Below are 27,615 nucleotides of genomic sequence, written 5' to 3'. Positions count from 1 at the left end.
TTGCGCCCCGCTTTCCCCCGACAAAGCCTGGAGACACCGGCAGAGGGATGCCGATCACCCCTGCCAACCCCGTGTCCATGGAGCAACCGGAAGCGGCTGGAGCCGGACCGGCGCTGCCCACGGGGACCGAGCGGGGCGGCACGGTCCTCCCGCGGCCCCGCAGTGGTACAGCCCGCGCACCCCCTCCGCAATGGTTCATCCCCGCGGCCGCCTTCCCCCCCGTCACCCGAATGGTTCGCCCCGCCCCCCCCGCCGCAGGCGCGGTGGTTGCGCCCGCAGGCGCCCCGTGACCCGCCAGTGTTTCCACAGCGCTTCCGGGGGCGCGGCGGCCGCGGGGTCCCGGCTGTGAGCGGGCACCGGGCGGCTCCTGACCGGGATGTGAGCGCGGGGCTGCTCCTCGGTGAGTGCCTGGGGCGGGCGGAGCCTGCGCGGGGGGGTGGGGACCGGGCCGTGGGGGCCGGGCCGTGGGAATTGGCGGAGCGGCCGACCCCCGCCCCGGCGGGGAACTGCCCCGGTCGCTCCTTTAGTGTCGCTCCCATAAACAGCACCGATGACAGCATGTTTATTGCGTTGTTCTCCGACGGGAGACGCCTCCGTGGGAGGGCAGCCCCGGCTCGGGCTGGCCCCGGGTGCTCCCCGGATTCCCATGGGAGCGTCCCGCGGGATGCAGAAGGGCCGAGCGGGCTCGGGAGTCCCTGGGCTTGGGAGCCATCCAGCTGCCTTTGCTGCGGCAAAGACCTGAATAAATGTACCAAGTGCGTGTATAAACATAGCAAGGGTACTAAACAAAACCCCCAGTGTTTCCGGCGTGTTGTGTCCGCGCCTCTCCCTTTCCCCCGTCCCTTCTCCCTCTTCCCACCCGTTCCCACTGCTTGTGTGCACACACGGGTGTTGGAGGAGTTATCCGCTGTTTCATCCAGCTCGGCTGACAATACAAATCAGGAGCTGCGTGCAAGCTTTTTTGCCTTTTTTTTTTTTTTTTTTTTAATCGTGTATTACCTTATCACGTTTAGTCTTAACTTTGCCTTGAGGGAGATGTGCTTACGGAGAGGTTCTAAGCTGTGTCACTAGTGCCTTCCCTTGGCCGCCCCACGTTTGGTGGCAGTGGAGTGGGTGGGATTTTTGTAGTTTCATTCACTGTTTCTCCTGCAGGTTGTTCCCACGTAGTGTGTTGCTGGTGTGTTTTAGGGGTGTCTGTTGTATTATTTCCTTTCCTGTAGGTAGGTGCGTCTTTCTCCATAGGGGCTGCGCAGAGAATATAAAAGTGTGTGAGCTTTTTGTTTGGGTTCTCTTGTTTGTTAGGGTTTGTTGGTTTTTGTTGCGGTTTTTTATTTTCCCACAGTCATTCCCATAAACAGCAGGGGAAGCTGTAGCTAAAGATGGGACTGGTGTGAAAGACTGATGCTGAAAGGGAACTCGCCAGTAAGGGTGTCTCTTCCTAAGAAAAGAAGCCTGTTAAGAAAGAGGAGCAGACTTGGAGAGTATGAATTCACAGCTGGAAGCAGAGCCAGTGGCTGCAAGGAATTGAAGGCTGGGAATTCCATACAGCTTGGCTGCTGCTTTGAATACAGAGGTGTAAAATGCTTAGCTGCCCCTCTGGGTAAGGTGCTGTATTTTCAAAATGCTTTTGCAAAATCTATGTGTTGCTTTGTTTGCACTACAAACTCCCTAAAGAGTGCAGTGTCAGCTCCTGGGGAAGCTTTGGTGCACATTTTTCATCCTGGAATTCAGGGTGGATAAATTTAGGGCAGGGCTAGGATGGATGGCAGATAAGCACTTCCTTACCTACCTCAGGATTAATTTTCTGTGACTTATCTATTAGGTTCTTAGGTGCTTAGGCAGTTCTGATTAGTAGTATTTAAGAGTTAATTTTTTTTTTTTTGTAATTTAAACAGGCATCTAAATTTAGATTTAGGGGACTTTTTTGAAGCTCCCTGTGCATGCTAGATTGGCAGTGCACAACTCTGGGCTGTAGGAGTGTCTTGTTAATCTGAATTATTTCCCTGCCAAGTTGTCTTAATTTACCTTTGGAATGTGGTGATGGCAGATAGTAGTCACACCATAACCAGATTTTTTCCAGCTGGGTGCAATAATGATTTTGACAGCTCTTACTTTCTTTTCATTGACTGTAGCATATGAAATTGGGAACAAAGTTAGATGATTTCTGATGTGTGACATTGCTTTTCCGGAGAGAACTAAATTATTTAGTTGATTGGGGAAAAAAAACAAAACCAAGAAAAAACACAACCAAAACCCCTCCCCCCAACAAACCAATAAAGCAGATGTGCCAATGAGAACTGAAAGCCCATATGTTTGAAAATTTAGTAGGCTTAAATATAGTTATAAAAGTGTTCTTTAGAACATGATGGCTCAGTAGTGGCCCATGTAATTAGATCAGCATTCAAAACCACCCCGTGAGTAAATTCTGTGAGAAACTTTTGTTCACCTGTGAATATTCCTGAGTGTTACCCAAGCAGGTGAAAGTGAATGCCCTCAGTAGTAGCTCTTCTATTTCTAAAAAATGTAGAAACTGCCTAAGAAGTTGGTGGAGGAGGAGATGGGCTGGTGCTAGGAGGGAAAGTGCCCGTGGCTGGGAGAGGCACTCGCTGTTGTAGAGCTCCGTGGGCTTTGTGTTAGGGGAGGTGGAGCTCCAGTGTCCTTTGCAGGCCGTGCCTCCTCTTGTTGGCTGGAGACCTGTGCTTGCCTTCTCGCTGGAACATACTCCAAGTACATTAAAATACTGATCTGTGGTAATGCATAAGGACTTCAGTTCAAAAAGCTAAATGTTTCCTGAAGTGCTTGTTTGATAAACACTTGTTCTGGAGGAAGCACTTAATCTTCTCTGTTGTTGAAGCCAACAGAAAGCCTTGTTGCTAATACAGCTGGAAGAAGGTATTTGTAATTGCTCTTTGACTGTACTATTAAAATTACTTAAGGCATCTCGGTGTAAAAATGTAATCTGTCTTAGTAGCAAAGCCTGGGCTTACAGCGTGTCCTGCAGCAGAGCCTGTGCTGCTGTAGGGACACAGCACTGCAAGCAAACCTGGCTGGGCCTTACTGAGCTGAGTCTTGGGGAAGGAAACCTAAGGCGGCGGAGAGCGCTGGTGCGAGTAAAGTGATCGGACACCTGCAGTGCACTTGTCGCTTCTGTGGTTTACTCTGTGTGTAGGGTACTCTAAATGAGAATTTGAAATCAGGAGATGTTAAGGAGGAGGACGGTGCCTGCCTTCAGCCAGCCTTGTGTGCAAGCTGTAATCCGGACACTGGATGGATACACTGTGCGAGTGGGTGAGGCACCTGCCCGAGGCACTGAAGTGGGGATTGCTGAAAGCATCAGTGGTATTGAGTACAAGGGATCTCTGGACAGATTACCCTGCATCTGTGTTCCATCCTAAATCCCTCTGAACAGACTTACAAAGTGGGATGCAGAAGGGAGGATTGGTGCATGTGAGAGCTGCTTGCAGCTGAAGGGCTGTATGGGGAGTACCACACACCATGGGATTTTCCAATTGACCTAGCAGCAAGGGGTTTGGTGCCACAAGGGCACATCCTTCACACCCCCAAAACTAAAAGCAGCTGTAGTTGCCTGAGTCAAATGGCCTTCAGGGGTAACTGGTTGCTTTTTAGCAGTCTGGCCTTTTGTTACAGAAGTGCAGAGTTAAGGTTTGCCTTGGAGGAATGACTCCCATCCCCTCCTTAAAGAAACTTCTCGGTTAACAAAATAATAAAAATGCTTTCCATCTATTTTGTGTTTGCTAGTTCTGGCTCAGGGGAGTTAGAAAAATTCTGATGTGGTAAGTGCTGGAGAAAACGGGCTTTTGTACAGGTGGGTGAACTCTCTGAAGTGTATCATGAAAGTGTTTGTGTTTCACAGTGGCAATTTGTTTGAAATGTCTCCCGTAAAAAAACCCAACAATTGAGAAATGCTGCTTATTGTTCTTAAAAAATAGAAGGAGCTTCTTGTATATAGGTGTATTGTCAACCATGGGTTCCTTATTTTTTTCTTAAGAAGAGCTGCCCAGTTTGGAGAAGGTTGTTTGTAAAGTAATATTTGTGATGTGCTTAGAAATCTCAAATTCACTTCATCTCTTCATCGCTTGGTTTCTCCTTGTCAGTTTCCAGCTAGCCACAGCCAGACTTTTTTTTACTGACGGGATTTGAAGACTTGATTGTTTGCTGCAATACCAGATTTTCTTTAACTCAGAGTTTTGCCTCTGAGCAAAGTACAAGCTTGCAATTGCAGCATAAATATGTCAGTTTAGATTGTCAAGTCACAACTGCTGATTTGTTCGCCTCTGTGCCTAAAGGATAGCTTTCCATGGGGTAGCAAGGCAAAAATACCACGGGTAGTGGTTTTATTCCACTACAGTGAAGAAATGCACACTGTTTGGAAATGTAGCTAGGTGTCTGTTGGTCAGAACTGTGGCTTGTAGGAATCACTTTTTGAAACAACAATCTTCCTTTGCTTTAAGGAAGACTGGAGAGCAGGGAAATCAAGGTAATGGCCATAGTGAAGTCGAGGCTTATCTATGTTTTTTACTTGCCATGGCTGTGGTTGCCCTCCATCATCCTCAGTGGCTCAGGAGTGCTGTAGCTGGCTGGATGTGGCAGTGCCAGGTCAGCAGGAACCCGCTCTGTTCCCACAAGGTGCCCATGGAGAAGTAGCCCAGGTTCTGCACAGCATCCAATGGAACACATGCCTGCCACTGCCCTGCTGGGGGACTGGTGTTGCCAGTTCTTCCCTTTTTGTGTCCTGCCCGTCACGTCACCACAACTTTTGCATTGCTGTAGCTAACTGAGCTTTTGGGAGGATATTATATAATTGAGTTTCAGTTTGAATAATTCATACATACGCACTGCTGAAACTTGAAAAATTCCGGGTGTTTCTTTGTATTTTTTCAGTTGCATCATGGAGTGACTGGCTTTTGATGAGTCTGTGTATTTTCAGCCAATGTAAATTGTTTTTAAACAGTTTTTTAAACACTCATGTTAACAGCCACAAATTTAAATAAAAACCTGTCTTTAGGCAAGTTTCTTACTGAAGTTAGGAGAAATCTTTATAGGAACTTAGTTGTGTTGAAACTTAATCTTCTTTCTGTTGAGTTTGTTGGTTTTTTTCCCCTGAGCACTGAAGACTCCATTTGTATTTTGGTCTAGTTTAGTAGAACCTACATTTTTAAGGCTCCCTGGTGCAAAGCTGTGCTGTGTGGCTTAAAGAGGGAGTGTTCAAAGGTACAGATTAAGAGTTGAATAAAACATAGTGTTTTGTTCCAAAAAATCTCTTAATATGCAAAATATGTAATGGGGAGCCAGGGAGAGTGGGAGAAGAGCACCTGATTGAAACGTCTTTGCCACTCTTATAAAAGAATCCTTTTTTTTTTCATATTGAGATATGACACCTAGCTTTAAGTGTCTGTTATTTATATATTTTCATTACTTGCTTATAGAACCTTGCCAGGGGTCTGTCTGCCTTAATGCTTTGTAGCATTATGTGTTAAAAGCTCTGATTTAATTGTCGTTATGAATTTGGATCATGCAACATCTCCCAGTATCTGTCAGTTTTACTGCCAGTCTGTGCTGATGCACAGCAATTAATGTGATTGCATTAATATGTACTAAATCAGGTCTTATCTTTTCCATGAAATAATGGTTGTGGGGTCTTCAATTTCTCTGTTTCTTGACAGAGCTGTGCAAAGGCCCTTTTTTTTTTTTAATAAAGGACCTAAACTACATAATCTTTATTCTTCTTTTCAATCAGGCGAGATAGAGTATTTTGATATAAAAAAAACATATTTTCAACCTGTTAGGCTTTGTTCAAAGGGCCTCTGGTCCCTTCAGTTTTGCAGTGAATTGCTGGTCCATGGGACGGTTTTAGTGTTTGTAGGTTTTCTATTCCTGTTTTGAGTGGGGAGTTCTGATTATACCTTTTGCTGTCATCCAGGAGCCCAAGAGAAAGCTGAATCTCTCACCTGCACTGTTTTTTACTAGCATGGTCTTTCATCCAGCTCAGCAGGGCTGTGAAACCTCGTGGAGCAATAGCTGCTTTTGTGTAGCCCCCTTTGAATGGAGGGGGAAGACTGCTCAGTGGTGTAGGAGAGCCCTGTCCCTTCTCGCACTCAGGTCTCCGCGGATGCGTCGGACGTTCTGTGCCCGCCTGCTGCCTGCCCTGCCCTGTGCCGGCCTGCCTGCCCTGCCGCTGTAGGTGCTGCACTCCCTCCCTGCCTCTGCTGCCTGCAGGGGCTCCCATGTCCCGCCATGGATGATGACAGCCAGGATGAGCTGATCAACAGGAATGCTGCTCTGGGAAAGGGCAAGAGGCAGTGTCTGGCGCTCCTCAGCGAAACAGGTAAATGGGGCCTCTCTGCACGTGCACTTTCTGCTTCGAGGTTGCAGAGCCTATTGATTTACCCTCAGAAGGCTGGTAAAGGTGTATTTGTGGCCGTTTGTCACCTTTTCCGTGACAATTTTTTTGTTTTGCTTCACTTCATTGCTTGTGTGTGTATCACACCACTGGCATGCTTCCCTGGAGTTTCTCCAGATGGGCAGCTTTGATAGCACTGCAGAAATCTGGGAGTTCACTTCATCCATAATGGCCTGATGAGGGGCTGTTCTGCCTGTCCGTCTGCATCAAATAAGTATTTCCTCTACCTTTCTCTTCTGTTCTCTTTTTAAGAAAGCAATGGTGGAAATAGCTGGGATTCAGATGATGATACTGGTAGTGAAGAGGAAGATAATGACACTGAGGAAGAGGGAGGTGGAGAGGACAAGGAAGAAAGTGAAGATGAAGAGACAGAAGGTAAGGTCTGTTCATGTACCTCTAAAAGGCATTTTTTAATAACTGAGGAAGAGCAAGATGAAAGCTGTTCCTCCAGAAACTAACAATGGGGTGTAAATCCACAGATGCTGCTCTGTCAGGCTGAAGCCAAAATCCTACAGTAATAAGCAAACAAGTAATAGTGCCCAGTTTCTAAGCTTTTAAAGCATTTGCATGTTTGAAGACTATCTGCTGTCCAAAGCAGTGGAGTTGTAGTCAGCAGGAGTGAACTCTGCCCCAGCATGAGGAGGAAAAGAAGTCAAAGTTGCAGCAATGGCTCATGCTATTTTTTCACTTATGAAAAGCATGTTTGTTAGTTTGCTTTGGCATGGGGCTCTGAAGTGAATGTGTGATAGGGAATTCTGGAAATAAATTATTATTGCTGTAATACCTAGGGAGGATGGAAGAAGACATGACTAATTTTTGAAAAAGGAGTGTGGATATTATTTGAATTTGTTAATTTTACTGAAAGCATACTCTGGAGATACATGTACTTCTGAAATTGCTGCGCTCAAATTAATATTTGTATAGACAGAAATAGATTTTATCAGATCTAAAGCTTGTTGAGAAGGCAAGAGCACAGTTTTCCAAGTTACTAGTTAGACTGATTTAAACACAGACTAAAAAATTGATGCCAGGTGTCAAAAAGCTTTATTAATCCATCATTCAGAGTATTGTCTGTTATGTCCAGACAGGAGAATTCAGTAGAAAATACAAGGGTCCCATTCTCATTAAAAAAATAGATAAATAAGGGGCAGCCCAACAACAGTCATCCCCAGTCCTCCCTCAAAGTGAGTAGGGTTTTAGGTACTTTTTATTGCTTCTTGAAAATACCAGCTTAATTGACAGGTTTTAGGGAAAGACTAACACATCTTTGTTGAAGGGTATTTTTATTTTTTGTACAATGTGTGCTGAGTGTTTAATTTTACTCAAAATCTAGCTTCTTTAAGCTCTCTCTAAGGCACTTAGATCCCTTGGCTCACAAAATCATATTTTACTGGTGAAATCTTTCATTTGCTGTTCTGCAGTAGAGTGTGTTGCTGCTACTTTTCCTCCGGAATGTCTTTTGAAAAAACAAAAGTTGGGTTCATGGTAACTTTATTATAACTTTATTTTTTAACTTCATTGTTCAGTGGTAGCCTAACATATCTTAACTGTCTTGTTTAGATAATCTTTTGCTTTTCTGGTGTCTGTGCTTTTAATCTCTTGCAAGACTACTTATATTATCAGGCTTTATTTTTCACCAGAGTAATCCATTGCTTTTTAGTGAAGGGATTTAGGAAGCAAGAAAACAGCAAAAATTATTGCTTTAAACTGAGGAGACTGTGCTTGACCCCTGCAGCCTCATAAAATAAGCTTACTTGGAATTTTCTGTGAACTGGACGCCTGTCCTGCCCACCCCCTCTGCCCCCCTTACTGAAGTCCTGCAGCACACACAAGCTGGTTTTTATCTCTCACTTCTTAAGATTGTGAAGATGATGAGGAAGAGGGAGAAGAGGAGGAAGAAAGTGAGGCCACTATGGAAGGAATGACTGATTCTTTGAAATCAGAGCCGCACTTGAACGGAGTGAGCCTCTCCTCTGATGAGGATGCTGAGAACTGCCCCATTTGCCTCAACACATTTAGGGATCAGGCTGTTGGGACTCCTGAGAACTGCTCCCATTACTTCTGCTTGGACTGCATTGTGGAGTGGTCTAAGGTGAGCTGTTCTGTCTGTGATGTCCTGTGGCCTTCTGGTGTGCTCTGCTCTTTCCCCTGTGATTGTGCTGTTGTGCTGTAATGAGAACAAAACACTGTAATACTGCTGTTTGCTTTCTTAAGCTTTTTTAAACAGACTTGGGTTACTGCTCTGTTTGGCAGGATTCATGTTTGAAGTTTGGATCTGGTTTTTTTGTACCCATCCTGATTTGTTCTGTTCTCTGCAAGCTGTAAGGTCACAAGCAAGTGTGTTTGTGGGCATCTACAGTTGTTTTGTTTGTTCAAGTTGAGATACTAATTTTTCTCTGTGCTTGGATACATGTATATTTTTTCTCTGCATATCTGTCTTTATATTTTCTTGAATTCTGTATTGTGACCATTGGATTGGGATCTATTCCAACCCTGAAGCATCTAAGCATAGAAAAGATGTAAAAGAATACTGACAGTCAGTAGCTTGCTGTGAATTCAGTTTTCAGTCTGAGTTCCTTGCCACCTGTCTAGTTGCCATAGTCATAATCCGGGTGAGAATTACAACAAAATTTACAGTGCTTGCAGCAGTAGCAGTGGTGATTAAATTTTTTAAAAAGCAAATAAATCGCTCTTACTGAATATATTTTTAAACCATTTCTAGTTGCTCATTTGTCCAAAGGAAAGTAAATGCCTTAAAACATGAGCACTATATCAAGGCAATGTTTGGAAGAACTTTGATGTTGTTTTGGCAATTGAATAGTAACTAAATTGCTTCAGTAAAATAAATGCTTTTCTAAAAATGCATGTTTATTAGAACATGTTGTTTGTAAACCAGATAAGTCAGTTTTAAGTACTTAAAATGTCAAAATCAATAGCTGTTAAAATGACTACTACATTAATTTAATGCTTATTACATTAATAATTTAAGATTACTTTTAAAAATTTGAATAAAGTGATGCACTTATTAACTGTATTGGGAATTTTTTTTTCCTAGAATGCAAACTCCTGTCCAGTGGATCGAATCCTCTTTAATTACATTAACATTCGGGCACATTTTGGTGGTAAAATCTTAAAAAAGGTAAGCCTTTGACTGTAGCAAACAACCAGGCCATTTGGCACAACATTGTTATTCAAAAGTTTACACTTCTCGGGTGTTTATGTAATGCTTGCTATCTGAATGAATTCTTTTTTTCTTATTTTGAAATTGCCTTTTAAGGAGCTGTGACATTTTTTTTCTTCCTCCTTAACCTTACTCCCTGCAATATTGTGTTGTGGCATCATTTGTGGTGGCAGAAAAAGAGTGGTTTTCGTAACTGCCTATTTTGTGTAATGGACATTTGACTAAAAACTGTTCTGCATGAATAACCCTGTCTGCGTGTGGAAAGTGCCCTGCATTCTTCAAGTGCTATTATAGGATGAATAGGAATAATCTAGACTATCCATGATCTCTTCCTTATGTCCTGCTGCAGCAATGCTGTGTGGCAGTTGGGTTTGTAAGGGGAGAGAGGCACAAGGCAGTAGGAGAGCCCTGAAAGGCACTGGTTGAGTGTGCCAGTAATTGCTCTTAAAAGAACATTAAAGAGTTGTCATTGCTCTTCATTGATATCAGAAAGGTGTTGGTTTCCAGGGGACATTTAGGGGTTTGATGCTTTGTTTTCATAAACTGATGGTTTATTATTATTTGTGTTTTAACAGAAGTGAGAGTTAACATTGTGGTAATATGGGAGGCATCAAAGTTTGCTCTCTTCTTTAGTCTCGTTTTTGGCATCTTTTTGTTTGTTTGACTACTTTTGATCTTATTTGTGGATTTTTGTTTTGCCTAGTCTTAAAATGCAGTTTTCTACAGTCATTTGTGCCTGACAGTAGACAAGTTAAGTAGATGTTGTCAGGCATTTGATCCTGCCCTAGGGTGCTGAAAGATCTAAGGTTCAGATGTGTAACAGCCATTTTGGTGCCTTCACTTGTAGATTTTGCTGCCGGTACTATTGTTAGCGTGACAGTGGGTTTTAAAAAGTGCCACGTTCTGCATAAACTGCGAATCCCTGTTTTATTTAGATTCCTGTTGAGAACACAAAAACTCAGGGCACTGATGGAGAGGATGATCCAACCTTCTGTGAGGTGTGTGGCAGAAGTGACCGTGAGGATCGCCTGCTGCTCTGTGATGGCTGTGACGCAGGGTAAGAGGCTGAAATGAATGGAGCACCTGCATGATTGCATGTGGCCAGAGTTTGGTCCACAGGCACTGTCTGGTATGCAGGCTGCCCCTTGCTGCTCTCTTCAGGCTCACCATGTGGCCAACCATGTATCCATGTGTTGTGGTGCAGACATCCATCCCCATGATGTGATGGATCCTTTCCTGGTCATTTAGCAATGTATGTGTGGAGAGTCCTGAACGCATCAAGGCTGCAGGGCACCAAAACAGATGACCACACCTTCAAATGATGAAGGTGTTTGTGCTTATCCATGCAACATCTGGGTATGGGAAGGGTAGAACTTACATCCTTCATATCTCCTTGAGGAGAGGATGCATGACTTGTTCCAAGTGACTGGGCATTAGTGCTGTGCAGGAGAAGTGCTTAAGATCCACAGTTTTGTGAAATGTTGAGGATTTTCTTTACAGCCACAGCTCTTAAATTATTCTCTTACTCCTTCTTACTTCTCTTTCTGCCTCCTCCTTGATTAATAAAATGAATGTTAAGTAAAGTAGTGAATATACTTGAACACAACTCTGTCCCTACAGTTTTCTGCTAGAATTTAAAGCCCTTGGGCTGCTTAATCAGTCTTTCAGTATTGTCAGTTTGAAGATGTCAGAAGTTACCCACTGAACAAAGAGAGATGCTAGCAATGAGTATGTAAAATAACTTTTCAAGAATTACTTCTACCAGGCTAACTAGACATCTGGTAAGTCTAGTTTTTCCTTTGTGTTTTGTGTCCATACACACTGATACACTGTCCATACACACATATGCACTGATTCATCCTCTGGGAAAAAGACAAAATCAGGAACACTAAAGATTAAGAGTATCATCAGAACACTGAGTTTAAAATATAAAGCCAAAACAGTGTTTCGTAGATCTTATCTGAAGACTCATATTCAAGTTCTTTCTAAATTTCCACAAGCCTGTCTCAACTCATGGAATTGCTTCAGATTTTACTTTCTGATCTCCCTACAGTTACTATAATTTTTAAATATATTATTTCTAGTTTGATACAGGTGTTTGATTTTTGTTTCCTTTTCCTAAAAAAAGTTCTTTATATATGCTTGATCTCTAGAGTTAGCACTTCCAGAAGCACTTCCTGATAAAAGAACTTGCAGTCTTTACTAGCTCTCCATGGCTGAGATTAACTCTGGAAAAATGTAGACTAGTTGCTTCAAATGCTTATGAGTATAAGCACTGTTAGCACTGTGTTGGTTCTGAGGAAGCTGGTGTTGTTTCCTGATTGTCTGTCTCCCAAGCACCTCTGTACTTCTCTTGCCACCATCTATTTTGGCTCTGCACATTTCTTGCAGCTTGGGCTCAAATGGCAACTGATTCACCACACAGTGAGGGGAAAACATTCAGTTTTCTGAGATTTTTTTGAGCCTAAAGTGATGAAAATACCATCTAGAATGAAGACCCTTGTATAGCTTTCAGGTAGCAGTGTTTCTCTGCATATTGGTAGAAGCAGATGCATAAACCATACTTTCAGGCTTAAGAAAATGAGTCTGCCTTATGTTTCACTGGATAGAGGTAAAATGCTGTCTTCCCTTGGTAAGGAGCATATTCTTTGATTTACTTTTTTTTTTTCCTCAAGGTATCACATGGAATGCCTTAATCCTCCTCTGAGTGAAGTCCCTGTAGATGAATGGTTCTGCCCCGCCTGTGCCCCCATGGGTGCCAATGGTGCTGCAGGTAAGGGTTTCATGGTAGCCACTCAAAGTAAATATTTTCCTCCCAAGTTAGGTAATGTGAATCATGTGGTGTTTTGAAGACATGTTTAACCTCCTGGCTTTATCTGCTTCAAGTTGTTTTGATAAGCATTCTCTCTTGAACCTTAAGATTAGACTTGAACTCTTGACTGGTGAGAGGATCTTGTTTATGAAGATTTTCATCTGCAGTTACAACCTGTGAAGCTGCTTCTTGTAAGCATCCTTTAACCTTTCCAAGGCAATCCCAGCACCATAGTGTGACTGCACTGTGTTACATTGGAAAGAATTTATTAGTGTCCTGACCTCAGATTGCCAAGGTAGCAGCAATTTCTGTTACCTGGAAAAATGTTATACTGTGGTAACAGTCTGAAGCAGGGGTGTCTGTGCTCATTTCCTTTCAAGAGGGTAGCGGCTGCCTGCAGAGCTGATTGGTTTAAGAAAGGGAATGCTGATTTTTTTTTTTTTTTTTGGTCTGAAATTCTTCAAATTATTTCACCTGTAGAAAGACAAATAACCTCAGCCTGTTGTCGTTCAAGATGCAGATCATGTCAGTGAGGAGGAGGTGGCTGCCCTGATGGCCGATGTTGTCCCCACCACCAGCAGGCTCCGCCCTCACGTCCGGACGCGGGCCATAGCCAGGACTCGGCAGAGCGAGCGCGTCCGCGCCACGGTGAACAGGAACCGCATCACGACAGCTCAGCAGATCCGGGTATCACGGGCACCTCTAGGGAGCCTCTGCTCCTGGGGAAGGACCCTGGGGAAGAGATACTGAAATCAGCCCCCGTTTCAGTAGCTCTGCTGTCTGTGTTGACTGTCCATAGCGCAGTGGTTAGTAGTTGTGGAGCTCTTTTAATCTGAGACGTACAACATGTGCAAATGGAGTACAGCACATGACCAAGATGCTCTATTTTGAAATGCTGCAGTAGCTTCCTCTCTTAACCTACATTTTTATCACCCCCTGATGTGAGCAGAATTTTATTTTTATTCCTAGTGGCTATTAATACAAAGTTTGTGCATCACTTCTGGTTTTTTAGCATGTTTATTTGACAGTTGTTTATTTTCTTTTGTCCTCCTACCTTCTTGCCCATAGCAGTAGAACATGTTGACTGCCTTCAGCCCAATTGAAGAGAAAGATTTTGTATTTTTAAGGTTTCTGTGTTTGTGAAAATCAGTCCCTTGTTAGAAGAGGAAAAAAACCAGATGTTAGTGTCCTCAATAATGTGGCCACATGAGTTCAAACACGTTAACAGTACTAGAGAATCTATGCAGGAGAGTATCCTGAATACACAGGGTCCCTCTTTTACTGTATTAAGTATAGTTTGAGATAGCTGCCATGAACTAAGATCCAGCTTGCCTTAAGTTTTTATCACATTTTCCCTTGATTTAAGGACTTCCCAGAAGGCTTTAGCAGTTGTTTAATTCATTATGTCCTCCATAATGGAGATGATCTTGACTGCCAAACCCCCCTGTCTCCAAACCCAGGTGTTTCAATTTTAACTTTAGAAGAGTTAATAAAATAGAAGAAGTTGATGTTATCTGATTCATTGTTGTTAAGCAATTACTTTGTTGTTAAGCTGAGTTGTCAGGGCTATATGTTGAAATAAATAAAGAGAGGAAAGTGTTGTTTGAAGTAAAAGACTCTGCAAGGTAACTTGTTATTTTTCTTACATTCCCTACTTGTTGTTTTAGAAGTAGTGTGGAGTCATCTCCTGTGGGTGAGAGGGGTGGTGGCTTCACTATTCCATGGTGGTGTAATCCTGGGAACCCAGCACTTCCCATTCAGGAGCAGTTCCTAGCTCCACTTCTCAATGTGCAGGGATGATTACAAACTATGCCTAGAAAGGCACTGTTATTTATTGCCTTTGTCTCTGAACAAAAGTGCATCTTGGTTTGGCTCATACCTTGAGTTGACTGAAGCATAATACCGATGGGTTGAGGGAATGTAAGTTGTCCTCCAAGCACAGTGAGAAGCTGGGAGCACGCATGTAACTCTGAAGGAGGCTGAACAACAAGGTCCTTAATATGGCAGTCAGTAAATTGAAAAAGTGACATAATTGTTTAACTGGCAGCTTGGTGATGTGAGGGGTTTCCTCGTTTGAATCTCAAATCCATTTTTTATCAAATGCTTTTATAAGTAAATGTTGCTGAGCTTTAGGTGCCTGTATGGTGTAACTTCTAATCCTCCCCACAGCACGTGCCAGGGTACCTGATGTCCTCTCTTCTGGATGAAACAATTGAGGCAGTTGTAGCAGGCCTGAACACAGCCATCTACCAGCGTCCTCTGGCACCACGTGCTCCCACCAGGCAGAAGAGGAAAACTGGTAAGGACCAGTTTTCTGGACTGTAAGTTCAGGGGAGCCTGAACCCTACTACAAAATACATCAGCTGTATGCTGCCACACCTGCACAGCTGTGGATGTATCCCACATGCACTTTCTTCTTTGCCTCTACACCTCTGCCTAGAAGTGTCATGAGGATTGTTTTTAACTGAATGCTAATGATGTCACTTTTCCTGCTGTGCTGTTGGTGGCATGCTGTATGTCTCTTTAAGCTGCTTTGTGTGTCGTGGGGGGCCAAGAAGGGGAGTACAGTGTAAAATACACTGCCAGCACTTAGCCAGATCACTGGTATTGTCCCATCAGGAAGGCGGAAGAAAGTAGGAGGCAAAAAAAGAACTCAGAAGAAATCTGCTGCTGGGAAGAAGAGTTCAGGGGCACAGCTGAAGAGACGCAAGCGTGTGACAAAGAAGAGAAGGGGTAAAAAGACAAGAGTAAGATCACATGTGAGTGAGTTTCTGCCAGTCAGTGTCTGCTGTTTTCAGCCCTCTGTAAAAGCACTATAATGTGGGATTCAGCTGGAAGAAATGCCACCTTTCAGTCGTAGCAGGCACCTTTCTTTCTGGTGAGAGTCTGTGCAGGATGTGTCCAGGGTACTCCAGAAAGATGCTGTATGTGGAAGTGAATTGCAACTTCCAGACAGGCTTGCTGGCTATGCTGACATATCCTCTTACATGTCCTGCAGGCTTTGTGTCATGCCTTGCCATTCATCTGTAGTGTTTTCTTGGTACTGATGCAAGCTCAGTTAAAATTGCCAGCACCTATTTTTTGTGGGGGTGGGTGTTTGTGGCTGTGTTTTTGCAAACCCAGCTTATCAGCTGTAAGAGCTCTCCTTTCAGTTGTGGGTAGTGTTCTCTTGTAAATTACTCTGCAGAATACTCTGCACCAGCTTGATTCTTTGTGTCAGCTACTTTAACTAGAGTCTACATCTTAGAGCCAGAACGCCAGCATTTAATAAGGGACCAACAATTTTGAATTGACGTTATTAAAGATTTTTAGAAGCATAATTTATCTGGTCACTTATATCTGATACCTGCAGTCTGTGTTTGAGTGGCATACAGGCCACAGTTGCAAGTTTCATAAATGCTTTAAAACAAACATAGACAATAAATGCACACCACTTGTACTGCTGATGGTAGTAATCTGATGAACTGTGCACAGCTTCAGTGAAGAATTTGGGGCTTTAAACACAAATTTACTCGCCCTAACATAAAAATAACCCAATCTCTTTGTTTGTGCAGGGAAAAAATGAGGTTACTACTCGCTCCCGTATTGCAAGAACCCTTGGTCTCAGTAAACCTGTGCGTGGGGCCTCACTTCCTTCCATGTACAAACCAACTGAGCCCTCACTGGGGCTGATGAGAGCAGATATTGGTGCAGCTTCTCTCTCTGTGTTTGGAGATCCATATGAGTTGGATCCTTATGAAAGGTGAGAGATCTCTGCATTGTGATCAGGGACCTGGTAATTTAACAGCTGTTGGGTTGTTTGTGCATACAGCTTCATGCAGAGTGTGAATCTCACATCTGAAGGCAGCTTTGGGTACACAACCCATGGAATTGCATAATGGCCTGTTCTTTCTCCCCTTCTGGGCTGAGTTGCTAAACTTGTAAGGAATCAGCCTCCTCTAAAGTGTTTTTCTGAAATGATCAGCCTCCTGAAAACTTTCAGTTAGATCTATGGGGTTCTTGGAAGGTTAGAATCTGAAGGAGTCTGGTCCTAATCCATTGCTTTTTATTTATTTATTTAAAGTGAAGACAGCTGACATATTTTGTATACAGTAAACACAAAATTAAATGGACCACTGGAATCTTCCGTGTTTCTCCTTTTCTTATCTTCACTTTTTCAGACACTTCAAATTGAGGAGAAACCTTACTATGCCATAATTCATGTCACTCATAAATTTTGAATTTTTGGGGAGGGGGCCTCTGAAATTATTGTTGGTAAGAAAAATTTAGTTTTCCTCCAAATACTTCTTTTTGATCCTTTCATAACAGAAAATTGTCCATTTAACATTTTAGATACAAAAATATACACTTGAGTCTCTGCTGTTCGAATCAAGCTGTTCTATTTAGGCAGAACAGAAAATAAGTATATTGCACAAATATTTTTAATATATCGTAATAAAACATACAGTGCTCTCTAACTGTATCTGTCATAGTGGTATCATCTCTTTGATGTGAAAAACATTTCGGACAATTTTGGGGTTCATGTTTTATCACAGTAATGAAGAGGTTCCAGCAAATCCAGATTCACCAGTGAGTGCCAAAAGGAGAGTTCTCTCCCAGTCAGCACTGAGGTCTCACCGTCCTGTAGCTAGACCCATTTCTGTGGGACTTCCCAGGTAAAAGTTCATTGCTATTTTAGTATTCCTAGTTGTCTAATGACCCTAACAGAAGAATAAACCTAGTGATCCTCTTTGTTTGACCCTATTCTTACCCTATCTTCTGAAGTGTGCATATGTGTGTGTACATGCATTCCTGCACAAGTATAGATTAATAACCACATCGATTTGTGCAACAATTCTTTTTATGTTGAACACATACACTCTTTCATCATACCTTTAACATTTCCATTGAAATTTAAAATTTATGTTTCCACCCCAATCTGACTCTTTTTACTTTCTGTTCTGTGACTATTTATTAACCTCATTAGTATGTTTTAAATTCCAATGTCATTAACCTTTAAAAAACCACTTGCTTCTTCGAGAGGCCTGGGGAATCCAATTGCACATAGTGAGGAAGTGAGGGCTGTACCCACCTCACCCAGTTCTGCTGCTGTTTGTTGGAGCTCAGAAAACTGAGGAGAAGCTTGCTTTGATCCTGCAGTTTAGTTTAACAGTTGCTTTGCTGTGTGTTGCCAGCCTGCCAAGGCCAGGGAGCCTTGGCTGCCCCCCACTGGCAGCCACAGTGAATTTTCAGGGCTGAGGGGTAGGACACAGGGGATTGGGAGCATGATGAGAAGAAAAGGGATGAGGAAAGTCACTGAGTCAGGTACCAATAGTCACAGAAAACTGCAAGGCTGAGGGAGCTGAAGAGAAATTAAGGGAGCTCAGCTTAAGTGGTTAAAGGTATGAAAGGGTTACATGGCTGCCCTCTAATGCATCTGACTTATGGTGCAGGTTGGTTTCTCAGGATTAAGGTAGTCTTTTTCTATGATAACTTGGATTATTTGTCTGCCTTTCCTATTTCAGTCCTGAAGGGAGTTTTTCAGGAAGCTTTCCATGTCCTCAGAGTTATTTGAGTAGCATATTGATTAGAAGATAGAACTCTTTAGCTGATACTCAGCTCTTCTAGAGGCTCCATTGGTCTGGGCTACACTGAGTTTCCCGGTCTGGCCTCAGCAGCTGATTCCTTTAGCATTCCCATTCTGTCTCTCTGTTGTATGTTATTACAGGTGTTTGGTGTACATTATGTTAATAAAATTTGCTTTGTTGTCATACAGAAATGAAATCTAGCTTCCTCAAAGAGCTGGGTCCCTTTGGAAGTTTGTTTTTTAGCAAACTCAAAGAAAACAACCCCCCAAATCCCATCAACACAAAAGCAAAGAGAGGAAAACTGAAACGTCCAGCATCAGAAACACCTTATCAGTCCATATTTCAAGAGCTGAGAACTTAAACCATCTTCATAAGATTGAGCAAAGCACAAAGGAGAGTTTTTGTGCTGTCCCATGTGTGGGAGCATTGCAGTTGGTTTTCAGTGCAATTTCTCTATGTCGTGTTCTTAGCTATCCCTACCAGTGGCACCTTGTAGTTAAACACTGGGTCAAACTCTTTCTCTTTTTAGTTGAAGTGTAGGCCTGAGGAATACATCTGTGTTTGTGATTTAGTGGGGACAAGGGAGGCAGCTAGGATAGAAACATCTCTGAAATGATAATCAGTGGTTTATCCTCCAAAAATGCATTATAGATGCACTGGAAAATTCATCTTGATATACAACACAGTGAGCATTGGCATTTGCTAACCAAAAGTCTCAGAAATGATTACTTTCTTATCTTGTGTTATTCCTGTGGGAAGTCATCTTCTGTTTGTCAGAGAAAGATGGGGACTAAATGACTCTAGTGAAGCCAAAATTACAAGTGAACTTCCCTGGCTGAGCTCTGTTTATGCCCTTGACTGTGGTTTCTTTTTTAACGTAATGTGTGTGTATAGAACAAGTGCTGTAAGAGTAAAGGAAATGTAATCCCTCTGAAACATGCAGAAGCAGTGTGCCTGCCTTGAGTCCTGATCAAGAAGCAGAAGCTGCTCCTGTGCCTGATCTGTTGGGAAGTATCCTGTCTGGACAGAGCCTTCTCATGATGAGCAGTTCAGATGTGGTCATCAACAGAGATGGTTCACTGACAGCAAAGAAGGAAGGTAAGGACTTGGCACATCACAGTGCTATTTGCCTCTTTGTTTCATCCACATCTGCCCTGATCCTACAGGCTGCATAGCTTTAAGCTTAGGGATACTCTTACTGAGCCTCAGAATATATAGGAAAGATTCAGTAGCTGCCAACAGTAATCTGTTTTATAAGATGGATGTTCTGAAATAGTGTTGCTTGTCTGTATTTAAATGACACCTGAGATGATACTGGAGGATTTTATTTTTAATGCATGGTTTTCTTCTTTCAAAAGAGCTGCATGCTTTGCTTTGTTATAAAAAATGTAGGACTATAAAAAATAGACCAGAGTTATCTTAGGACCCAGTTTTTCTGGTGTATGTCATGCACTGCTTCAATGCCTGTGATCTGTACTTCAGTTTGAAGAGCAGGGTGAAGGACCTTAGCAAGAAATTTCTTTGCAAAAGTAGAGTTCTAAATATGTGCTATCATCTCCAGCTGTGTCTTCCCTTGGCATGGCATTGCTAGAAAAGAATCTGTTCAAATTGAAACTTAGAGCTTTATTCTTAAAATAAGTACCTCTAATGTCCTCTGTTATAAGCATTTCTGTCAATCAGCAGCTATGGGATAATAAGCACTAATCTGGTGATACCTACAGAACAGAATCATTTCTTTCCTAAACGTTAGTATTTGCCTCAAAGATGTGGTGTCTGGCACTAAACTGTGAGTATCTGACCAAAAGAACTGTTGGACTTCCTTATTACTGTGTGGCATGTCCGCAAACCATAGTGGAACTTAAAATAATTATCTCAGTACTTCTGTTAACATTGGCAGAAAATGTCCAGATATGTCCTGAAATGCTGAATTGTCTGTTTGTGTGCCATAGCTCCATTTCACAGAAAATCAGCCAGTGACTCGAGAGTGGAGGATGGTTCAGGGCATAACACCCACCCAAGTGCAGCGCTCTCAGGGACCACAGCAAGCAGCTCCATGGCCAGACCTTCCGTTCCCTCGGGACTGGGTACTCGCTCCACACCCTTGTTCTCATCATCTTCGCCCTCACTGAGCAGGAGTGAGTCTGCAGCAAGCCCCGCACAGACTGCACTGGAAAAGGCAACTGTAAAATCAGAATATTCAATGACACCCAGGTCTGTCCAGACTCAGAATACGGCAACTTTGAGCAGGCATGGCTCAAAGTTAGATGAAATACCCAGATTTAATGGAAAATCTAAAAACTTTGTACCCCCTGATTCATCTTCAAAGCCCCTGAGCTGTAACTTGAATTCTGGCTCAAAAGCTGTAACTGTGAGGCAGCCAGTAAAACCACCTTCCCAGCGAATTGACATCTTTGAGCTTCCCAGGATACCAAAGATTAAAAAAGAAACCAGCAGCAAGCAGGTGGAGCCGGAACCTGCAGGAAGCCAAAGCTGTAATATCCCCAGCTCCTGTATAATCCAGCTGACTGGCAAGGAGAGCACTAATCAGCCAGGAAAGGGTAGCAGGGTGGAAAGTCAGAAGTCAAATTCCAAGGAACCACAGCAACAGGCACGTCCAAGCGGGCTGTCTTTCTCCACCCATCCCGGCGGCTCTAGCAGTTCATCACTGCTGGGCACTTCGAGGGGCAAAGGCCCAGGCTCTTTTGAGAGTTTTAAAATCAATATTCCTGGGAACACAGGACATCCCAGCAGGCTGTCTAACCCAGGATTTTGTAATACCTTCCGCCCTGTGGACGATGAAGTGCAGCAGAAGGAGAGTCCTTCACCTCTTTTCTCAGTAAAGAAAAAGCAGGTCAAAAGTGAAATATATGATCCCTTTGAGCCAACAGGATCAGACTCGAGTTCAGCAAACAGCAGTCCTGAAAGGCTTGGCTCAGGGATCCCACTAACCAATATCACCAGGACTATTTCCATTGAAAATCTCAAAGTTCAAACATTTCAAACTGTCCGTCGTTTCACCCCTTACAGGGTAGAAAATATATTTGGATCTGGGACTGACTCTGACGTGCCATCTAGTAACACAGAGTCTCGTGATGAAGTGACAGTAGCAAGCAGGATTGTAGAACAGATCTCTGTTACAGAGGAACGAGATAATGTGGATGAGGAGGATGTCCTAAGCAGTCCTTGCACTTCATCTGCTGTTAAAGAAATTTCTACTACAAAGTGTTTAAAGGAGGAAAGCAGAGAAGGACCTAATGTGTTCTTTAATGCGGAGGAATTGATTAGACCTAGTATTAATGTGAAAATAGAACCAGATAGTCCCTCAAAGAGTGATGAGCAGCAGAAAGTCCAAAAGGTAGAACAAGCGGAGAGGCGATCACGTTCTAGATCCTGTTCAAACTCCAGCTCCCGAAGCAAGAAGAAGATGAAAAGGAAAAAAGCACTTGTCAAAGAGCATAAGAGATCACGTTCAGAGTCAAGAGACAGAGCACACTCAAGGGACCGAAGCTCCAGATCTACCTCTTGGTCAGGTGGGGAAGAGCACAGCAAAACACAGGCGTTAAAATCCAAGAGCAGGAGATCTTCTACTGACCGTTCTAGCAGTCACGAACGATCAAAAAAAAAGAAAACAAAAGATAAAACCAAGGATAAAAAGGCAAAAACTTCTTGGTCTAGAGACAGAAGGAAATCTAGGTCACGTTCAGGTAGTCCTGGAAGTACTTCTGATTTTTATGAAAATAGGAAAAAGAAAAGACGGTCTCGCTCAAGATCAAGGCGGAGAGACCGCTCCCGGTCAAACAGCACTGAGAGGACTAAAAGGCGGAAGCACAGGAGGGACAAAAGCTACGAGAGGTATGATAAAGAAAGTAGTTTGAAGTCAAGAGACAGAAAGAGATCGAGATCCAGATCTCGGGAGAGGAGAAAATGGAGGTCTCGGTCTCGGTCTGCATCTCGATCTTGGGAGCACAAAAGCAGCAAATCGAAGGAAAAGAGAGTGCGATCCCGATCACGTTCCAAAGAAAGGAAACACAGATCAAAAGAGACCTTGCTTCCTCCTGCACCAGAAAAGGATCAAAAGCTTCCAGCTGAAAATGTGACCAGGTGTCTGGAGCAACCCCATTCTCTGAAACAAGAGCCAAAAGAGGAGCTAGTATTAGAAGGGCTTTCCATAACCATCCAACCAAATGTCAAACTTGAGGAAATACAGACTGAGACCCCAGTTCAGCTGAGAGAGGTCCAAGAAACTATAAAGACAGAGCCCATCTGTCAGGAAGTGAGCAGTGAAACTGCATTCCCTGAGCCAGAGATCACAAACATTTGTGCCCCAATTGGCGATGTGGATTCTTTTGCTGAAACAGACTTAATGAATAGTAGTGATACAGCAGTGCTTGGTAGCTGTAGCAATACAAACCTAGAGATTACAGTTAAAATAGAAAATACTGCATTATGTCCATCTCTGATGGAACAACCCCCAAAGAAGGAAGTTATCATGCATGTTCCAGCTGAGGCTGCACCAATTCAAAGCTCATCCAAAAGCAAACTTGCAGATTGTGTGAGGGAGGTTAAGGAGGAGTGCCTTGTCTCAAATGATAATACAAGTAATTTCACTAAGCCTGAACTGGAAGTGGTACCTCAGGGTCCTGCCTTGAAATCAAAAGCACCAGTGAAAAGAGTTACCTGGAATCTTCAAGAGGAGGAAACTGGCACGTTGTCTGCTGGAAAAGCTCCAAGTAAGTTTCTTTTGGAAAACATACAGCAGTTGAAACAGGCTGTATAAGGCTTAGGGTTTTGGTGCCTGGCCAAACGTGGTTGTAGTGAGCTGGGATGATGCTGTGGTTTGCAGTCCTGAGAGGTGGCATTTTGCACTGGTTGAAATCACGAGGTGAGTTGTGTTAATTAATTGGAGAGGACGTGCTGTCAGCACAGCTCAGCCAGTGGCAGCTTGTTCGCTCGTGAAGCGCATGCAACAGCCCCATCTCTGAGCTGGCAGGCCATGTCCCACCCTTTCTGCACTTAACTAGAATGCTTGCTTTGCCTTCAGACTTTATAAATGTTTCTCAAAACCAAGGAGTATGACAGGTCTCTGTAGCTCACTCCTGTGAAAGCTGCTAAACCAAAGCTGTCAGAAACAGTTTGGCTTGGGAACCTGTGCTATTTGTGTTGACAGAGCTGCCTGTGTTGTTCTTGTTGGTTACTCTCAACAGATAAACCCAGTAGAAAGCAACTGCTGGAGGGGATGAGAAGTTCTCTATTATCAGAAGCTTTAAAATACAAATGCTAAAAAAAATCCTTTTATTGTTAGTTGTGTTGTTCGATGCTTTTTATTTTAATTCTTAAAACAGAATTTGGTTTGAATCTTTGACCAGTTATTTTGTTCTTAAGATGTTTTCTTTTCCTTCCCTTGGGATACCTAGGGATGCCGTTTTACAAACTGCAGCGAGCAAAAGAAGGGGCCTGGAAAGCAGAGGACTTGAACCAAACGTTAAATCAGGTGCAGTTAAATGAGCCTCCTCCAACCAATTATATGATTCCTGAGCCTATGTTTCCTGATCTAGATTCCTCTCAGGTTGGTTCCTATTCCAGCACCCATGTGTCATGGAAGGCATCCCATCTCATCTGTGCCCTCGTTGTGCAACACTCTCCTCTCATGGCAGTTTGCCTTCCTCTGCGTGTGGTGCATTTCATGTAGCCTCTACACCTCAGCAATCCTCCTTTCATTTAATCTCTCAGGTGCTCCTTATAGTTGAAGAAACGTATCATCTTTTAATTCTGCTCTGTACCTGCAGCTTCTGCTTTCAGCACTAGCTTGCAGAAGGACAGTGCTGCCTGAGAAACTGTGAGCTTCTTCCTGACTGCTATCAGGCTGTAAATGTTGGCTTGGTAGCCTTGGTCTGAGCCATCAGTCTGTGCTGTCCACCAGCTAAAAGGGGATTGGGGCTGGTGGTAGCTCGTGGTGGATAAAGGTGCTCTGAAGATCCTGCTCTGAGGCTGTGAGTTGTCAGCACAGGCGTTTACGGAGCGGTGTCTGTTTCACAGGTGTACTGTCAGAACGTCCCTCTGGCGCCGGCTCTGCCCTCCAGCCTGCCCCCCTACGCCCCGGTGAGCCAGCCCACGGTTCAGTTCATCATGCAGGGCAGTCTTCCAGCTCTGGGCTGCGTGGCAGGACAGAGCCTCACCCCAGAGCCAGGCAGCCTGGCTACGGCATCTGAGCCAGGAATCCAAGCTGCTTCTGTTGGAAGTGCAGAGGAAAAGATCAAAGCACCCAAACCTCCAGTGGATAAAACAAAAAATGAGGAAGTGAGTGAATGCATAAAATTAATGAGCTGTTTATTTGAACTTTTTCATTTGGGAGATTTTTTAACTTTCTGTACTGTATTTTCCCAGCCCTGCTGGTTTTGGTGACTGACTGTGCTAACCAAGGAGCAGCAGGCAGTCCTCTCTTGGAATTCATTTGGGATTTATTTCATTTGAGAGTTCTGCTTTCTATTGGTTCATCACAATAGGACAGAGAGGGATTAAAACATCTGAAATACATTCTTAAAGTTCTGCAACTTTCTTATGTGAATATTTGGAAGGGACTTTCCAGAAACCACAATGTCCAAGTTTCTCTAAACAGCTGGTTTTCTCGTTTCCCCTCCAGCTCTGAAATTAATGTCCATTCTCGTAGTAGCCCTGTAAAGAGGTAGGACTGTGTTTTGTTCCTTATCAGCACTGAAAATGCAAAGATAGTAAAACACTTTGGAGATTTTTCAGTGCAAGTCCCTTGTTGCTGAGTTTTAGGTTTGCTGCACAGACCATTGCTGCACAGTGGATGCTAACACCAGAAAGAAAACAACTTAGCCTGTTATTTTGCTTCATACCATAAAATCAAATAGATGCATTTCACTCTGAGCCTCCAAGTATGAGCAAGTTTTTATAAACTTGTTTTGGTGGCACCTGTAATCGTTACTTCATAGGCAACTCTGCAATTTTCACCTTGTCTTTAGAGCTATCTGAAGCCTTGTATTCACAGTTGTGGTTTGCTGCTTTTAGAATCTGATGCCTTTTGTTGGATGTATGTTTAATTTAGAGCTGTTGGAAGGAAGGGAGGAGACCAAAATCAGGAAGTCCACATTGTAGTCACTTGCTTAAAACACATTCTTTAAGATACAGAATAAATGTTACATAAAGCAAGGGCTCCTCATAGCACAAACTGGTATTTGTTTCAAGACAGTAATTGACTGTAAAAGAAATCACTTTGAGGTGATTACTTGGGTTGTTTAAATTGTGAAATGAGAATTTTCCTTGTTTGAGCGTTTCTGAGAAAAACAGATTCAGAAACCGTTCCCAAGACAGCACAAGGTAATGAAGTTCTCTTTCCTGTGCAGTACATGAAGAAGCTTCACATGCAAGAAAGGGCTGTGGAAGAAGTGAAACTTGCCATCAAACCTTTTTACCAGAAGAGGGAGATTACAAAGGAGGAGTACAAGAGCATCCTTCGGAAAGCAGTGCAAAAGGTGAGGGCCTTGTGAAAGGAAGTGGAGAGGAGGAGTTGGGCAGGTCATTACCTAAGTGGCAGTACTTTAGATTGCACTTGCCGTTTCAGCAATTACATGCCATAACTGGGCTAGCAGATCTTTGGATCCTGACTCATACTCTGAAGTCCTGTGATGGGGCAGTAGTTGCTTTAAGCCAGACTCTTTGGTGCCATTGATGAGAGCTGTCAGTCTGTTCCTTTTATGAGGTCCTGTTTTCAGTGGGCGAGAACATTGCTGAGCTTCAGTTGCATGAGCTGAAATGTTACATGGTATCTGCCCTGGGTGTGAATGGTCAAATCCCCCTCACTAGGACCTTCAGCCAGAATTCTAGCTGTTTCTGATAAAGTGAGAAAATACTTTGTGCATTAGGTCCTTGAGCATCTGTGGTGTCCCTGAACCTTGGAAGTGGGCCTTGCAATTTTGCTGATACTAACTTTTGTCTCAAATCTTAGTGCTGAGTAGATCATGGCTACAAAAGATGCAGTCAGTGATCAAGGCAGTTAATCGATACCTCAGAGAACTCTAATTTCTCCCTGCTCTGCATTCTTGCTATCACTGAGAAATTCCACCATAAATAAAAATCCCCGAGGTAACGGCTGCAATTTCACATCTTCTGTGGGACCCAAATGTTTGCAAGAGAGCTGAGCAGTGCCAGCTGCTACTGAAGTCATTCTGAGCTCCTCCCTGATAAGAGATAAAGGAACTTGTGTAGGGTCAGTTCTTTCTTCCCTGTCTCAAATGTGTTCTCAAAAGTAACAGATTCTTTTAATCTGAGCATTGCTTCCTCAAAAATATCCCAAAACTGGGATATCAACACTTCCTTGTTTACCACGTGTTGTGTAAAACTGGATGGATGGGTGGAAAGGCCTGTAGTAAAAATGAGTCTTTTTTGCTTTGAGATGCCCCTTCAGTTGGTGCTCTGTAGATAAGCTCTGGGCCATTCCTGGAGTGCTTGAAGGAAATACTGCTCTTGTCTTTGTTTTCTGCTTTATGTACCCTCCTATGAGCCTTGGGTGTCTGTGCAGGAATTGGCTCCCCTGGGCAGCTTAGGGCCTCTCTGCCACTTGCCTCAGCTGCTGTCATTGACCAAGTGCCCTTTCTGATCCCCTGTAGATCTGCCACAGCAAAAGTGGAGAGATCAACCCTATGAAGGTGGCTAACCTGGTGAAGGCATATGTGGAAAAATACAAACATATGAGGAAACATAAGAAAACTGATGGAGAAGACACACGTGAAGTGGAAAAACTGAGAGCAAGCCACAGCCAGAATGACTTGGACTGAACTTGTCCTAGCTGTGGACACTATGGGAGTAACAGACCTGCAGTTGCATCCCGTTGTAAGCAGAGTGCAGAGAAACAAGATGATAATAGACTTTATCTATGGACCCTTCTCTTGAATTGTTTCCATATGGGAATGAATTTAGGATTTTTTGGATTACCTACAGCTGTAGAACTAAATAACAATCAAATGCCTCAGACCAGCAGAGTAATTCGAGGGGAAACACAGAAGAGATTCATGTTTGGAACTCCTGGATTGCTGCAGTTTTCAGGGTTACTTTGATCACATTTTTGGGCTGTGCACTTGTCTTGCTAAAGTTTGAAACTGGACACCACTTTTCATACAGTATATTGAGAGCTGTATACTGTTTCCCTTGTCTTTATTTATCGAAATATGGATTGTCTTTAGAAATTTCTGATTTAATACTTGAAATGTTGTATTTTTAGCCTGTTGGATGGTGAGCGAAGCTTTACTCGCTCTGGCATTTGGGGATTGCAGAAATGACCTAACCTTTATAAACTGACTTCAGAAACACTGCTCAAGCTGTGGTGTTTATTTACATTCTGTTGGAAGTATCTTGTTAGTGAAAAAAATTAATTTTGGGGTGGGAGATTGTGTTGCACTTGTGTAAATAATGCACTGATGGCTGGTTTTGTGTCTGCATTTCAGGAAAAGCAAAACAAAAAACAAGCATTGTCAATTTTCCATAACAAGCCCGAAGGATAAGATTGAACTGATGTACAAAGCAGAAATGTGACAGAGTTTATAAAGTTATTTTGAATGGTTTTTGTCTTGTAGCAGGTGTCATTTGTTTGTCTTGTATTTGCCTCTTGGCCTGG

The 27,615-nt window shown here is 43.2% G+C and overlaps 1 protein-coding gene across 1 annotated transcript; it reads left to right on the top strand.

Annotated features, from left to right (window-relative positions):
• Window positions 1-252: 252 nt before the first annotated feature.
• Window positions 253-27,562, top strand: PHRF1 (PHD and ring finger domains 1). Its single transcript, XM_059849146.1, has 18 exons — window positions 253-400; window positions 6,121-6,346; window positions 6,674-6,796; window positions 8,281-8,513; window positions 9,477-9,560; window positions 10,538-10,659; window positions 12,278-12,375; window positions 12,929-13,101; window positions 14,584-14,713; window positions 15,034-15,173; window positions 15,969-16,156; window positions 16,950-17,069; window positions 18,925-19,079; window positions 19,931-22,711; window positions 23,396-23,472; window positions 24,018-24,278; window positions 25,349-25,477; window positions 26,612-27,562. Exons 2-18 carry the CDS (start codon window positions 6,256-6,258, stop codon window positions 26,777-26,779), a joined length of 5,073 nt encoding a protein of 1,690 aa, XP_059705129.1. The 5' UTR covers window positions 253-400; window positions 6,121-6,255; the 3' UTR covers window positions 26,780-27,562.
• The last annotated feature ends 53 nt before the right edge of the window (window positions 27,563-27,615 follow it).

The sequence above is a fragment of the Haemorhous mexicanus genome, chromosome 6 (assembly GCF_027477595.1).
Source record: "Haemorhous mexicanus isolate bHaeMex1 chromosome 6, bHaeMex1.pri, whole genome shotgun sequence".
Lineage (NCBI taxonomy): Eukaryota > Metazoa > Chordata > Aves > Passeriformes > Fringillidae > Haemorhous > Haemorhous mexicanus.
The sequence above is the reverse complement of the archived record's forward strand: the minus strand, read 5'-3'. Positions and strand labels throughout refer to the sequence as shown.

Coding starts and splice junctions, on each gene's coding strand:
- PHRF1 (XM_059849146.1), top strand. CDS start 6,256: ATGGATGATGACAGCCAGGATGAGCTGATCAACAGGAATGCTGCTCTG. Junction 12,376..12,928: donor GGGTGCCAATGGTGCTGCAG/GTAAGGGTTTCA, acceptor TTGTCGTTCAAG/ATGCAGATCATGTCAGTGAG. Junction 13,102..14,583: donor CGACAGCTCAGCAGATCCGG/GTATCACGGGCA, acceptor TCCTCCCCACAG/CACGTGCCAGGGTACCTGAT.